This window comes from Diadema setosum, chromosome 20 (genome assembly GCF_964275005.1).
Source record: "Diadema setosum chromosome 20, eeDiaSeto1, whole genome shotgun sequence".
Lineage (NCBI taxonomy): Eukaryota > Metazoa > Echinodermata > Echinoidea > Diadematoida > Diadematidae > Diadema > Diadema setosum.
In genome coordinates, this window is record NC_092704.1 from 33,854,655 (window position 1) to 33,870,928 (window position 16,274).

Consider the following 16,274-nt stretch of genomic DNA (forward strand, 5'->3'; position numbering starts at 1 on the left):
TTGTTGTTGCTTTTGCTGGCACTTTTTTTTTTTTTGAGTATTGAGAGGAAGCAGAAGGGCTGCAAAGTAAAGCATTTTTTTTTCTAACATTGGGTGCATGCCGACACTGCAGCGTATTTAAATGATTATTAACAACTTGATACAGATGTATATTCAGGGAGATAACATATGTGTTTTTCCATAAATCTGATTTTGCGGAATTTGTAAAACCTATGGACTAATAATAAAAACGAAAATCGACTTTACCTGGAAAACCATTTCCTTGCCTGGTTTGTGGAGCGCATTAAGATTAAAGACGAAGTATTTGCTTTGTTTTGCTGATCGCTAAAGTCCACAAGTTTGTCCTAGTCCTCAAACCGCAGAGAGACCTTTCGAGCGATACGGGACCATTAGACAGTTAAGTTTTTCTATTTGTGTGGTTTTTTTTTTACACATCTTCAGCAGTTTCTTGCTAAAATGGTAACGTAATACTGATTATCAGAGACGCAAATATAACATATTTCAATCCTTCTCCAATGTTCTCTGCCTATTGTCTCTATTTCAACAAAAGGTGAATACGACAGTGTTAAGGCATGTTGGTCGGTGATTAAGGCCACCGCACACGGCACGACTTTGCTACGATTTACTTGTCGTACGACCTTAGACCAGAAGTGTGACGTCACATGCTGAAGCCAGAATGGTCGTAAGCCTATAGCTGTGTAGTGTAATCGTAGGCCTACACTGCTACAGTGTGCGGTGTCGAGTCGTTCGACTGGTCGTATGACTCGGCTCGTCTCTCTATGGCGCGACAGGTCTGATCGTGTAGTGTGCGGCGGGCTTTATGGTACGTTCCCACTGCCGATCAGATCAACTCGATCAACCCCGATCAAGCTTTTTTAGCCTGGTCGGGCTCGCTCTACCTTGATCGGCATCGCTCCTGCTTCCTTCACGATGATTTTGGACATGTCCAAAATATTCGAGTAGGAAGCCCGAACACCAACAGCTCGGGTAGTGATCGAGGAGAGATCGTGCTGATCAGGAATCGGTCGTATAGAAATCTAGTGTGGTCGGGACGGATTTTTCCCCGAGCTCAGTTCACGATCATCTCGAGTTATACTCGAATGCTACACGATTGATTTCAGATCATCTCGATCCAGGATTCATCAGTTTCATGAATAACTCGACCGCTACACGACCGATACAGGACTGCTATCGATTGATACTCGACTAAACTCGATCATGCTTCGACCGGCACTCGATCAAATACCGAGCACTTTTTGACAGTGGTTGCAGCAGGTGCAGACGTACTTTCTTATCGTCAAGGCGCTAATACCCAACACCCCGATTTGAAAAGCGGCATGGCTTCGACAACATATTTTATATCAGTTGCGACTTTTGTAACAGCAGACGATTTGATCTTCATGGAGTAGAGCGTCTTAACATGCTTAAAGTGTAAATTCACACCATAATCAAGTTTGCTCACACCACAGAGCTATAAAAAGCTCCCTGCTCACACGTAGAGCATGTAAAGAGTAAAAGCAAGCGAATGGTCATTTTGTATATCCTTCATCAAACTCTGACCTGGAATTTTCAAAAAAGTGTAATTTACATTAAATTTCATCTGCTTTAACGGAACATTGATAGAAATGTGACAACCAAATTCGTTAATCGGAGGGAAGGGATTTCCGAAATGTTCCACATTAAGATTATTGCTTTATCCTACACCAGCAAAATGTGCATGCACGTAATACAAAACCTACGGGTTTCCATCCTGAAAATGGTTTCCTGTTTAAAAGGTCGTTTTATTGTCCTCTCAACGTGTTTGTGGTTTCTTTGTTTGTTTGTTTGTTTGTCTGTTTGTTTGTTTTAAATATCTGGTCACATTTCCCGCTCTGTTCTTCAGTATTGCAGACAATCTGCAGATATACACGGAGCACGTGACCATGGGTTGGTTTGGGGAGAAGCTGACCCATCACGGCCGAAACCTGTTTCTTGAGGTTGACCACACCACGCCGGAGTACCTCGAAAACCTCCCTCAACGGTGGATCGTGTCACCCGACATGGGTTCTGGCGCCAACGATTCAAAACCGATTGTGTCTATCGAGTTCCCATGGGCCAAGATAGCTGGTACGTTTGTAAAGATTGAGATCAGAGATGCCAAAGAGTTGCTGGTAGATTTATTCTGCTTTTATAATCTGGGGGTTATGTATTTCTATTAAAAGGGGAATGAAATCCATAATCATGTGGATTGATTGAATGTTAGAATATTAAGACATTGTTAGAATACATCAGTGAAGTTTAAGGTAAACAAGCTGGAAGTTTGAGGTAAACAAGTTTGATTTCTGAATGTTGCCTTGCGTGGAAGGCAGAAGACCACAAGATACGAAAACTAGGTGTTTAAAAATTGATGACGTCAGGAAACTGAAATCAGCAAGTAATATCACCCTATAGCGCTGGATTCCTCTCTGGTGATATTCAAGTTTCCCTGAATGAAGATAATTTCTATGTCTTTGCATAGCCCCTCTATCTCTCTTTCCCCCTCATTTCCACTCACATGCACACGTAAACTCCACACACGCACTTACACTTTACTTACTTACTTTTACTTTTCCGGAACGATGGTGTAGGACAGAGCCTGTTCATCGATCAGGTTGAGTTATCTCTTGATGCTCTCTTTCCAATCAAGCAATTGTCCAGCGCTGTTACCCATTCTAATACAATTAACAGCTCAACTTCTATTGCGTATTTGCGTTATTACCAAAAATGGTCTGTGGCAGGAGTTGACAGCTACTACACACTCCTCCACCTTTTTTTTTTCTTGCCTTATTTGTCGTCATACCCTCCCCCAAGTTTCTAATGTCAAGTTTCCTTTAACCCTTTGTTTGCTGTGAGTGCCGATTCCCCCCCCCCCCAAAAAAAAGGACAAAATAACAACAAAACCGCTTCTCATAGCATTGTACACACTGTCCAAAGTCCGTGGCGCAGAAAGGGTTAATCCATTTGATGCAATGTCCATTTGCAGCCGCTAGGAGGCGCAACACATCCAGCACTGAAGAAGAAGACGACGACGATCATTCGAGCTATGCGTGGTCCGATGTGTTCGCTGTGCCGAGTTACAAGCTGCGTGCGGCCGCTATAGTCTATTACACCGGTAGGTCCATGGTAGGACAAGTTAATAATGGAGGCGTTTGTTATAATCTATCAATCGATCTTTGCTATCATATTATGAATCGGATGTACATAATGTCAAATGCACTGTAATAGTCTTTATGCACGACAAAATAATTGCATAATTACCCAAGTACAGTTTCATTTCACCGAGGCTGAAGGCTGACGTGAGGGCATACGTGTGATTATTGTGCTATATGAAAGAGTATTTACAATTTCTTTGGGTGAATAAAGTGTATTGATTACATCATTGATTTATAACATACTTTATGCATTTATTTAATTGCAAGAATACAAAAGTATAGAATAGAACTCTACGAAATCATGCAATGGATGTCACTTCATACCAATAACACATGTTGTTAATACAATGTAAACACGTCATAATGTGTGTGCCTGGTGTCCATAGATAAATTACTGTAGAATATGCATGTGTATATTGGTGATACATGTATGACATGTATATGTTTAGACATATACGTGAATATATATGCCTGTTTGAAATGCTCAATTGAGAATTCAACATCGCAAAAAACCTATAAAATCATTCCAGTGCAAAATCTGCCTTTTTGGCCTTGCATATAACATCATCGACATGTTTCCCTGTCACCCTGTGAGCAATTATGATCATACATGTTAAAAAAAAAGTAATATTGAAACTTGTGTCTTCCCTTTGATATTCTCAATAGTATACTGTATGCACAAACAAGATTATTAATTGGGGAGAATTGTAAAGAAATGACGGTTCAAGCAAAATCGGGCGGTGAAGAAACGTTTCGTCAAACGCCTGTTTTAGTGCTTCCTTTTGAATGAACTGATAAATCCCTTATGTTAGAACAGGAAAGAAACATCTCAGTAAAGCGTTGACTCTCAGTAATTGCAATGTCCACAGCCTTCCTTTCCTTTTTAAATCTATGTGTGTGTGTGTGTGTGTGTGTGTGTGTGTGTGTGTGTGGCGTGATAATGGTAAAGAACAAGTTGACATGGTGAATTTAATAGCGCTCGTTGAGAAATACCGTAGATACCTCTAATATCCTTTTTATCAACTTATCTTTTGAATAATGTTATTTAGATTTGAATTTTGAGTGTCATGACTTTGTTTGTAATGCGCTGTAGAGAACTATTATAGTCGCTGTGCAATATATAAATGTCTATTACCGTTAACTTTATCATTATTATCGTTATGATTGCTGTCATTGTTATCATTATCATTTTATTATAATTATTACTGTTATCATCATTATTATAAATTCGTGAATAATGCCATTGAACAAAGACTCCTGATAAAGTTGACTTGATATATTTTGTTAAGATGGTGAATAAAACAGACGTTTTCATAGTAAAGCATACAGTATTCAGTACATAATGTAAAAAGAATGTAAAAACAACCATGTACACTTCTGCTCACTGCTATGTGAAACTAGGAAAGTTCTTCGTGAGTGAGTTGGCTCAAATCACGCCCGTGGACGACGCGGGTCTCATCTACATTCACGTGTACACGGACGGGGTACCGCTGGAAGAAACCACGGAACCACTGGCCATCACATTCTATCATTCTGAGGACGATCAGGTAAGACTCAAAAATTTCAATCAGTATCTTACTTTCAAAATTTACGTGTCTCTGTGTCTATACAGTATACCACACACAAGTACGCACATAAATTCATTGTATATAAATATTTTTGTCACAAGAAAGAATAAAATAATTGTATAATATTGTGTACATTTGTACGCATATTAGAATATAAAATAGTCATCCACACACAAGTACTCACATAGATTCATTGTATATAAATATTTTTGTCACAAAAAAGAACAAAGATGTATAATATTGTATACATTTGTACGGCATATTAAAATATAAAGTAGTCACCCTCGGTGAAATCATTTAAAGCATCAATAATAAGACGTATATGTTTTATATGTCATAGAAAAAAAAAATCACATATTTTTTTTTTTGTTCTTCCCTTTTTAAGGCCAATAAGCGCCATGAGCATCTCTTTGATGGATTGTTGCTTTATAGAGGTGTACACTATTATTGTTATTATTATTATTATTATTATTATTATTATTATTATTATTGTTATTATTATTGTTATTATTACCATCATTATAATTATTATCATTATTATTATTACTCTTATTATCATCATCATCATTATTGTTATTACTGTTATTATTATTATTATTATTATTGCTACTAATACAAATATATACATATCAGTCCTGCTTGTATGTGCATTACATACTTTGTTAGCATGTCATTATGTCATTTAGAACTATTAACCCCCGCGCTCATCATTCTGCAAAGTTTGGTTGTTGTTGGGGTTTTTTTAACATCACTGTGAAAACAGTGCAAGACTATATTTTCTTTCTTCTTCAAATCTGTGAGGAAGAAACCTGCTCATAATAATTATGATCATCGTTTTGATTATATCATGTTGCACCTCCGTTCAATAAGTCACTTATGCTTAGATAATATATTTAAAAGAATATCTTTGCTCCAACAGGACGAAATGCCAAGTCTAGGCGATCTAGCTTGTAGCTCTGCCCGTCTGCTGAGCGCTCATGAACCCATGCCAGACCTGCTCAACCAAGGTGAGCATAAACTCATTCGACATTTCAAAGGAGATTGATGTGAAGCATCTATCCTTTCATGTATTAATGGCCTCATTTCTGTTGTGTGCATTGAAAATCTGAACCAGTTGCTCTTGATTTTTTTTTTTTTCACGATGCAGGTTCATAGAGTGGTTTGCTGATTTTTCGTTTCAATTGTGGTTTGATTATTTTTTGATCAGATTTTCGTTTTATGCAGTATGCAGGTTAATATGTATAAAGAGAGAGCTCTTTAAGAATCATGTACATGGATCATTAAACAAACTTAAGCATTTAAAAAAAATAATAATAAATTGGTGATAAAAACCAAATACGAAATCTTAATCAGGCGTTACTTTTAATCGCAATAGTTTTTTTTTTTTTTTGATAGATCACCATGATGAACCACTGTAATGAAATACCAGCTATGAGTGCGTTGAAATGAAGGTCTCGACTGATTTCGTTTATTTTGACAGTCGAAATGTTCCCCAGAATCGCCAGTGGCCTTTGACATGTAGAAATGAATGAAGCAGAAAATAGCGTCTTGACAATCGTTCGGCAAATTGTTAGACAATTAATCAATTGTAATATGCTCAAAAAGTATTTATGAAGTTTTTAATTTCTCATCAAAATAAAAATGTCCTTTTCAAAATTCTATTTAATCACGGCAATTTGTTTCAGCAAAGCTATTCTTCCATGCAAGTCCGTGAACAGATTAAACGAACGAACAAACAAACACATAATACCAACAAACACACAGTAATAGAGTAAGTGACATAACTGAAGTAACAAAAACAAACTCAGTTATCATTGTATCAGCAAACATTCATCCCCTGTGATCAATTTCCCTCCCTATCTGCTATTTTCAATTTTTTGTGTTCTTCCATGCAAGTCCGTGAACAGATTAAACGAACGAACAAACAAACACATAATACCAACAAACGCACAGTAATAGAGTAAGTGACATAACTGAAGTAACAAAAACAAACTCAGTTATCATTGTATCAGCAAACATTCATCCCCTGTGATCAATTTCCCTCCCTATCTGCTATTTTCAATTTTTTGTCTCCTACCCCATTCTTCTTCTTCCTCCTACTCCTTCTAGTTACTGCCTCCACTATAGCAACCCTTCCACTCCTACCCCCACCCCACGTGCACTTTTTTTTGTTTTGTGCCTGTCATTCTCTTCAAGTTAAATCCATGATACTAACTTTGTGTGTTTTTTTTTTTGTTGTTGTTGTAATATTTACAACTCATAACCTCTCCGCAGTTGAAATAGAGTGGGATTCATCTTTCTGCACGCTGAACTTCACCAATGACAATTACACGGTGTGCATGTGCACTCTGCTAGAAATCATTGGACTCATCCGGGATTTGATTCCAACACCAGCGCCGGTAAGAACACAGATTTTGGCCTTTTTGAACGATGGTAGAATTCGCAACGTTGGCCTTGTCGGTTATTATCGTAACACCCTTATGCAGCATCGTGTCTGTGAAATGTTACACGCCTGGACACAGTCAGGAAGCCCGAAGTATGTTTCATGACTTACGAAATAAGTTCATAAGGATGGTTGATGAATAATAGATAAAGAGTTCTTTAAAGACATCCAAATGGTATAGTTACCTTTGGCTGTTATCTTTGTCAAACGACATCTAATCGTCAACTGATGTTTTAGCGCCAATGTGTAATCACCCATTCAGGTGTGACATCCGGGTTATAGCACCATTCAATCTGAGCCAATTCTTGGGGACGTAGGGACTAATCGTCAAATGAAGCTTTTGATGCTGGCACAAGTCGTTCGATAGCAATGTGAACAGCAATGCAATAACCATCGTTTAGTAAATAATCTCGTAAGACATGAAGCTGACGTAATGATAATAATGTTCTTTTCACTGAAAGGACTGATGGGTGTTACCGGCTTCATTTATTGCAAGACATTCTGATTTTGATTTCTTCCCGTTACGTGAGGAGTTTACCATAAATGTCGTTCGTAGTCCTGATATCTTTATGTGTTACTATTAATTGACATTCCTCGGGTTATATTCGTGACTGATCCCTCTGGAAAAAGAATGATCACTTTTTGAAACTATCATCATTCTTTGTTCATTATTCCACTATACTAGTTGCCTCTACTATGTTTACAGATGAATAGATAGATAGATGAACAGAGATAGATAGGGAGTAGGTAGATAGATATTCATGTAGGCCTACAAATATATTTAGTACCTGAATGTACATAATGTATGGGTATTCTGTATTCTTTTTATTTAAATTCAAGACAACGCCTGAGACCCCGCCCGGCCCTCTGGAGTTCATAGTAAGTTTTTCATTACTTCTTAGAGTATTTAAGCTTAGAAATGTGATTGTACCGTATATTGATAAAATTTCCAATCAAAATAGCCCGATATAAAACGATATCGACATAGATGCAGTATCAATGAAGGAGATTATAATGCACTTACTGAAAAAAAAAAGAGATAGAAAATGATACATAATTATACTATCGTAGTGCAATGAAGACTATGTCTTATAGAATGATAAACACATGAATATACATGTATTATATAACATGCACAAGAGCAACAGAGCAGTCTTAGAAAAGAAAACAGATTGACGCTGATCGATACCAGTCTTTACCGTCCGAAAGAGTGATATAAAGGCTTAAACAAAATCTTCCACTCTTCCTCATTATCTATCTATCTATCTATCTATCTTTCTCTCACTCTCTCACAGGGCATCCCGAACTCCCTTGGTCTCACCATTACGAGTTACATTGGCTACAGTATTTCCATCATCAGTATTCTTATGACCATCCTCACCTATGCTTTCTTCCCGTAAGTCCTATAATTATTTTTACCCTTCTATATGGCGTAATGAAAGAGCACTTGACCTTTATCTATTTTACCTCTTTAGAAATAAAGAGGGAAATAATATTAGCCTTAAAATAAAGTCAGAGGTAAGTCAAGAGAATCTTTCATTTTTTTAAAGAAATTTTGTAGAAATTCTATCGTTGTCCATGGGTGACGTCACGAATTGTAGCAGTGTTCTGTGAAGTCCAACGATGGAACAATGGAATTTAATGAGAAAAAAAAAAGAATCTTAACTCGTCAAAGGATTGTCCGATTTTCCTCAACATCCATAAACGAGTTCTAATTATATTTTTTGCATTCATTCTATATGCATATGTATATTTGGGTTTCTTGTTCTGTTTCTGTGGTTGTTTTTGGTGTACAATTATTATTATGATAGTATTTTATTATAGTAGTATCAAGCACTGTTTCAAGAACGCAATAAGACGTGATTTTATCATTGTCATAATTGTGCGTCTCGACTTGTATAGACATGCAGATCACAGGTATTTAGTGTTAAACGTACAGCTCGTCAAAGATTTCCAAGGCAGTTCAATGAAAGAATTACCGAATTTCCGTCTTTTCGTTGAAAATTTGTTCACAATTTTTTCCTTATTATGATCCGTGTGGTGCGTCAAGGAAGGGACGTTGTATCACGTATTAACAGTGCATATTCACTTCAGGGGGGCATTTCAGGAAGCATTTTGTCTGACAACTTGTCGGACAAATTTGCTCTCAGCCAATCAGATGCAAGGTTTTCAGTAGCTTTTAACAGTTTGTCAGACGAAATATCTGACAAAACGATTCATGAAATGCCCCCCCCCCCCTGATGCCACATGCCGTACATAAGGGCATAATTACGATTTGACGATTTTTTTTTCCTTTTTTTATAATATGGGGATATTGACCATAGGCCTATAGCATGTAAACACCGTTTTATAATCTCCTCTCTAAATTCCGTATTTCAGTAATCTCCGTCGTGGTCTCCCCACCCTCATCCACGTCAATCTCTGCGTGGCCATCCTCATGCTCCTTCTCATGCTGATCTCCTCCGTGGCCTTCTGCGACACGGTGATCGGGTGCCGGGTGGCCAATATCTTCCGCGTTTACATCATCCTCGTCTCGCTGATGTGGAATGGCGTGGAGGCCGTCCACATGTACACGTGTCTAGTCAAAGTCTTCACTTCGCACGCCTCCCATTTCGTCCTAAAGGCCGGCATCATAGCTTGGGGTGAGATCTCATACCTATAATTGTAGTTTAACTTTAGATACAACTGTATTGTGTATGTGTGTATATATATGAAGAGTTTATTTGCAAAAACCGATAAGTCCATATTTGCCAAACTGAGATATTTGCGCTTAAAGTTCAAGAAAAATAAAGAGAATAATAAGAAAATTGTTGCTTCTTTTGACCATAATCTCAAAAATGTACCTTTTATGTAGTGACCAATATATCATTTAAAAGGTAATATTTCGTACTTTATGACAGAGACCGTACTTTAAAATCTTCGAAAAATGGACTTATCGGTTTTTGCGAACAAACACTTCATATAATTATATATATATATATATATATATATATATATATATATATATATATATATATATAATAATAATAATATTATTATTATTATTATTATTATCATTATTATCATTATTAATGAGTGGGGTTTGAGAGAGAGATAACACAATCTGCTTTCTGTAACTTATTGTTTTCCTTTATAAAATGAACATTGTGAAAGCAATTGTGTCTGTATACACGACGGCATTGGCAAATACCTTTCGTACAATAGGAGTGTTTGTTGATCAGTGAAAAGGACTTTCTACCCATCGCGCGACTAGTGATTTGTTGTTGTCGTCGTCGTTTTTGTTATTGCTGTTGTTGAAAGATAGATGAGCTAATAATTACTTACTCTCTACAAAAAAAAAAAAAAAAAAATCGAGTGAAAATATTCACTCTTGAAGGAGTGAATACAAAAAAGCCGAGTGAATTTAGAGTGAAATTGGGGTGAATTTTGAGTGAAAATGTTCATTTTCACTCATTTTGGACTGACCTCAGGGATCCTCGAAGATTTTGGAGTGATCTCACTCTTTAATTAAGTAAATCTCACTCTTTAGAGGGCATTGGCAAATACCTTTCGGTACCTTTCGGTATGTAAGAGTGATCTCACTCTTTGAGTAAATTCACTCTTTTTTGTATTCACTCCTTCAAGAGTGAATATTTTCACTCGATTTTTTTTTTAGGGAGTACAGACCTTCGTTGATGGATTTCCGACGTTTATGAACAGCATCAATACTCATGGTATATTGTTACCTTCGTGTAACTGTCTCATTTCTTATCATGACTGTATCAGGGATGTGCGTTATTGATCATGGCGTTCTGGCCCTTTAGACAACTTGCGCTTTGCTACTTTATATGATAAATTGAAGAAAAAAAAAACATTCATTGTTAAATAAACAAAAAACAGTACAGAAGTGTGTCATGATGTTATCAGTACGAATAAACGTCCTGGTGGTATCAGAAGCATCGATATTGTTATCATTATAATGAGCAGCAGTCGAAGTTGTACGAGTCGTCGTGATAGTCATAATTATTTGCAACTCACTCCTGCAGGCGTACCGCTAATAATCGTCGTTATACCAGCTGCTGTCAACGTTAGCATCTTTGACGGATCCCACGAGAATTGTACTTTCAGGTAGGATGGAGGTTTTTGTGAGTATTCTGGCAATCAATTATTTCATTCTGGAAAATTCTCAAATTATGATTAATTTACTCAGTAGTCTTTCTCAGACTTGTGCAATACGCGTATCTGCATACGACAATGTGAAAACGTGCGACGCATGTAAATGAACATTGTGTCCACTTACAAAAAATGAACCGTATACATGATTTTTTATGAAAATGTGAAAACATGCGATGGGTTTATAGTAACATTATATCTACTTATAAACATGTATTTATGATCAATATGACAACGTGAAACATGAGATGGACTTAACCCTAACTAGGCCGGGCTATTTAGGTAGATCATAGAGCGGGGGGGGGGGGGGGGGGGAGATCCAGATCTCGGCCGTCGACCGCGCGATCGCGACGAAAATTGGCGCATACGTTGCCTATGATGTAATCTAAAGTACCATGAAGTTAAATTTTAAAGAAATTATCATTTATGCTAAATTATGCTAATTTATGCGTAATGATGCATGAAATCAGACAATTCGGTATAAATCACTAAATAAAGCTCAAAATGAGCACATTTTTTGTGGAAATATTCTTTGTAGTGTCCTGAGCAAATATAAGAGAAAAAATTACGCCATCAGAAAAAAAAAATTCCTAAGTATTTTATTGTTTTTTGAATTTCTTATGTATTTCGTTGTTTTTTCGACTTTATGTTTTTCATTGTTTTTTTTTCAATGAAACTTGTCCGCGACATTGTTCCGAACAAGAAAATATGTTATTAATTGATTTCAATCCATAAAACCTCAAAATAATCATGCTTTTATGAAATTTGCCTTTAGCACAGTTTGCATTGAAATTGTACACGAATTCACGTTTTTGAGCAATTTTTGGTCTGACATGCACGTACATATTTATGCGTAACTTCGGAACTGCGCGCCCGGGTATCGCAAATTTGGTGTCAAAAGATGCGGGAGACTCGAAAGAAAAAAGTCACGAAACGTCGCGGCGATAGCTTTTCGCGTTAGCGATACATCGCGCGGAACGTCGAGGGGGGGGGGGGCCCTCGGAGGCCCCCCCCCCCCCCCGGCCTAGTTAAGGTTAAAGTAATATTGTGGCCACCTATGCAAGAACGTACAATTCTAATCAATATGCATATGTATTCATTTCAAATTTTTATTTTCTCTATTATCTTTATTCTATACCTATACAGCTGTCGTCTCAGTCCGATCGCGTTCTACTGCCTCTTTCTTCTACCCATGGTCGTCATCGTCCTTTTCAACAGCGTCGTCTTCGGACTGGTTCTCAGGGTCATCAGGAAAATCTACGCAAATGGTATTACGAACATTCACACATACAGACATACACACAGACACAGACACGCAGACACACACACACACACATATACATATATATATATATTATATATATATATATATATACATATATATATATATATATATATATATATATACAATATAATATATATATGTAGTGTTAGTCGTATATCTTCAGCTACTAAACCCCTGGGCAGTCGCATCTTTTAGGAGTGTGTATAACGAGAGTAAGGAGGCGGTAGACGTGTGAGGATTCAAAAGCAACGTCTACCGCCTCCTTACTCTCGTTTATACATATATATATATATATATATATATATATATATATATATATATATATATATATAATAGATACGCAGACTGTGAATAGAACATTTGGAGTTCTATGAGGTGATACTTTACACACTCTTTGCTGAATTTCTCGTTTTGTGCACTATATAGTCTGATCATTCTAAGCAATATCACTTTCCTACACACTTGTGAAAATTGTCTATATTTCCTATTAAGTCTAATCATACTCAATCTGCTAATGACACTGCTTTCAATATGCTTGATTATGATTCCATTTTAGTTAACTCTACCAATGATCAACATTTCACCTTGTTATATTTCATTGTTCTAATCTGACCTTTTCCCTCTATACAGATGGCAAAAAGACGCCGCTGAACCAGCTAAAAGGCGCAGTGGCTTTACTGGTGCTGCTGGGTATCACATGGATATTTGGCGCCGCGGCTGCCGTCAACTTCCAGTTCGTAAACACAGCCGAGGGACCACAAGCAGCTGCCATTACATTTCAGGTCGGTAACAAGGGTTAACGTTTCCGTTTCAAGAAGCTTGATTAGCGCCAATTGTAAACCAGTCGCGATGCATGCTATTTCAACTAAAACAGTTGTGATTATCGTCTTTGAATCCCGTACATTATCCAAAGAATCCATTGGTAACCGCAACAGGCATAATCTACAAATAACAAATAAACAAAGTACGTAAGTAACAAAGTCAGCTGACTCGCATTATTTTACGAAGAGCAACGAAGGTCTCTTCGAATTATTGTATAATAATATGTTTTGCAACTTTTGTTATCATCTCGGAATAGAAATATAAATTGTATCGGAATTCATATTGTCTGATATCATGTTAAATTAGCTCTCATTGTTTCAATGCCATTGAATGCGTCTGTTAATTTGGTCGCCATATGCTTGACAGCTAACTATAGGATGAACAGGTTACACACACACACACAAAAAAAAAAAAACTTCTGAACAATTTTTTCCTTCATCTGAACGTTTTTAGGATCTTAGAAAGAAAACGACGCGTGGTTCCTTCGCCATTCGTGTGCTCTCTATCTGGTCATAAATGCTATTTCAGGTCCAAAAGATATCCTATCGATGTGTCCACTGAATCAAAATTAACAAAGATTCCTCTTCTTGATCCTTCTTGATATCCATTAAGATTACGGTGCAGTCATGGCAGTAGCTGACATTTTATTCCAAAAATACTTAGGTGCATTTACGTTTATCGTGGCTACAACACTGAATAATCGGTGTTTATTTATGTCGATGAAGGACAATTTGTCAGCGACTTGCAAAAAAAAAAAAAACACAAAATGGTTTAAAGTGAACATATTTCATTTTATTTCATGGTATAAGATTACCCTTGCATTCAGCTTCTGTCTTCTGATATCTTTTGCTTAATTTACACGTATTCTCTTTTCGTGGCGACAGGTTCTTTTTGCGATCTGCGTGGCTTTCCAGGGATTCTTCATCTTTATTTTCCACTGTGCTCGGTATCCCGATGTCAGACAACAATGGAAGGCCACCCTCACACCCAGGAGATGTCGACGGCACAAGAGAAAATCGAGCTGTATTCCAACTGTCTCCAGTCTGGCCAGTCTGAACATGGCGACTGAAATGCGAGTACTCGAACCGCAAACGCAAGAAACGAGATTGTAGCAGTGCATGGTGTCCGGTGTTTACCGAATAAGATACAGTACTGACATTAATCCACTTTATTTTATAGTCGTCTCATAGGATCGTGCCTGTTGATGTAGAAAGGATGATGACTGACTGCATATGTGGTTTGATCTGCAACCTACCTGTTCTGGGTGATGTCGATGACGTTTCACAGGAAGCAAAAGGGGTGCCGCTGAGTGAATTTTCCGTTCGACCTTCGAAATGATCGGCCTAAATAAAAAGCGTCGTGATCATGTGGTGCTCACACTGTATGACAAAGCCTCATGATATGACACTGTGACGACAGAAGACAAACCTTTCGAACTCGTCCTAATTCAGTATGAGTTCATGGGATATCACAGAGAGGAATAAGCGTGAGCAGATTTCGATCAAATATTTCTCGGGATTAACTAAAAAATGTTTGTGGGTCACTAGTACCGGCACGAAATGCCGACAATCGCCGGTAAATTGCCGGGTTTGTACAGGTCTTTGCAATGCAATGCAGTATGTAAACAGGAAAAAAAAAATCATTAAACATTTCCAGCGATCATTGGCAACCACTAGTAGCAAGCTAGTTTCCGAACCTACTTAAAAAGTCTTCTTTGTTTTTTTAGTCTGCGTAGGGAAAAAATCCAAAACAAAATCGAAGAATACAATAATACGATCGACTATCGAGAGTGCTATACCTGATGGTTGGTTTTCAAGACTCGAGAGATCGAAACTGGTTGTCAAGTGATGCTTCCGACATACAATACACTACGATACCATTTAAAAAGGTACTTGCATAGCGTCGGCTGCGAATGTTCGTTAGATCTTTCGCCCGCCATTATGTGGACTCGGGATGCTGACTCTTGCAGCCAATCAAGCCGGGAGCGACTGAAAACACGAACCAGTTTTAGATTGATTTGTAGCGAGTATACTCTTGCTCAGCCGTGTCTTCGTCGTGAAACGTCTGCCTCCGATTTGCTATTCAGTTGGCGGGAAGTAAATTATCAATTGCAGAGCGTTATGTGGTACAGTGTAGTGGACCAACAATTTAACGAGAGAACGTCGTGTCTTGGTCTTGTGTCGTTATAGCGAGGCGATTATCAAAATCGGTGTCGTGAGATCGATAACGATCTATGATGCTTTACTTTATATCTGAACTGATGCTTTTCAAACCCTATATTGACGACTGTAAATACGTGATGACCTTTAGGACACGCATCATCGACTAATCACTCAAAGTTTGTTTGTGCTTTTTGTGTTGTTGTTTTTTAATATTTAGATATGAATTTGTAGTTTTTTGAGGCTCTTTTGTTTTTATTTGGTCAATGCGGTCAAAACGCAGAGCAATGATTGTGTTGGGAGTGCATGACTACATTGTTCATAAGAATGACTGCGTGTGAATACAAAAACAACAGTCTCTTTATTTCCCCTTCGTCTAAAATAGGAACCCATACTACGCACCATAATGCACGGGTTCATTAAATAAATCATTGTAGGTTTAAAACTATGGAGTGCATCGTAAACAACTCATGTCGAAGGCTGAAAAAAAAAAAAAAAAACAAAACAAAGAAAAAAAAACCCGGCATGACACTATGCTATAGGTCTATGGCATTGTATGAGGATGGTCAGACAACTCGTTTTTGCGGGGTTTATTGCTTTATTTTAGGAATTACTTTGATGCGTTTTGCCACGTTCTGCTTGTGAAGATAGCTATGTGCATGATTCATGATTTGG

At 37.5% G+C, this 16,274-nt stretch overlaps 1 protein-coding gene across 1 annotated transcript in view; it reads left to right on the forward strand.

Moving 5' to 3' along the window:
• Positions 1–14,563, forward strand: part of LOC140243627 (uncharacterized) — a 29,827-nt gene extending 15,264 nt beyond the window's left edge. Inside the window, exons 4-15 of the mRNA XM_072323292.1 lie at positions 1,883–2,106; positions 3,002–3,130; positions 4,572–4,717; positions 5,658–5,745; positions 7,013–7,137; positions 8,022–8,060; positions 8,477–8,577; positions 9,561–9,823; positions 11,207–11,288; positions 12,480–12,601; positions 13,249–13,400; positions 14,325–14,563. Of these exons, the coding sequence (XP_072179393.1) occupies positions 1,883–2,106; positions 3,002–3,130; positions 4,572–4,717; positions 5,658–5,745; positions 7,013–7,137; positions 8,022–8,060; positions 8,477–8,577; positions 9,561–9,823; positions 11,207–11,288; positions 12,480–12,601; positions 13,249–13,400; positions 14,325–14,552 (1,699 nt within the window). The 3' untranslated portion in view covers positions 14,553–14,563. The remainder of the gene's footprint in view (positions 1–1,882; positions 2,107–3,001; positions 3,131–4,571; positions 4,718–5,657; positions 5,746–7,012; positions 7,138–8,021; positions 8,061–8,476; positions 8,578–9,560; positions 9,824–11,206; positions 11,289–12,479; positions 12,602–13,248; positions 13,401–14,324) is intronic.
• The last annotated feature ends 1,711 nt before the right edge of the window (positions 14,564–16,274 follow it).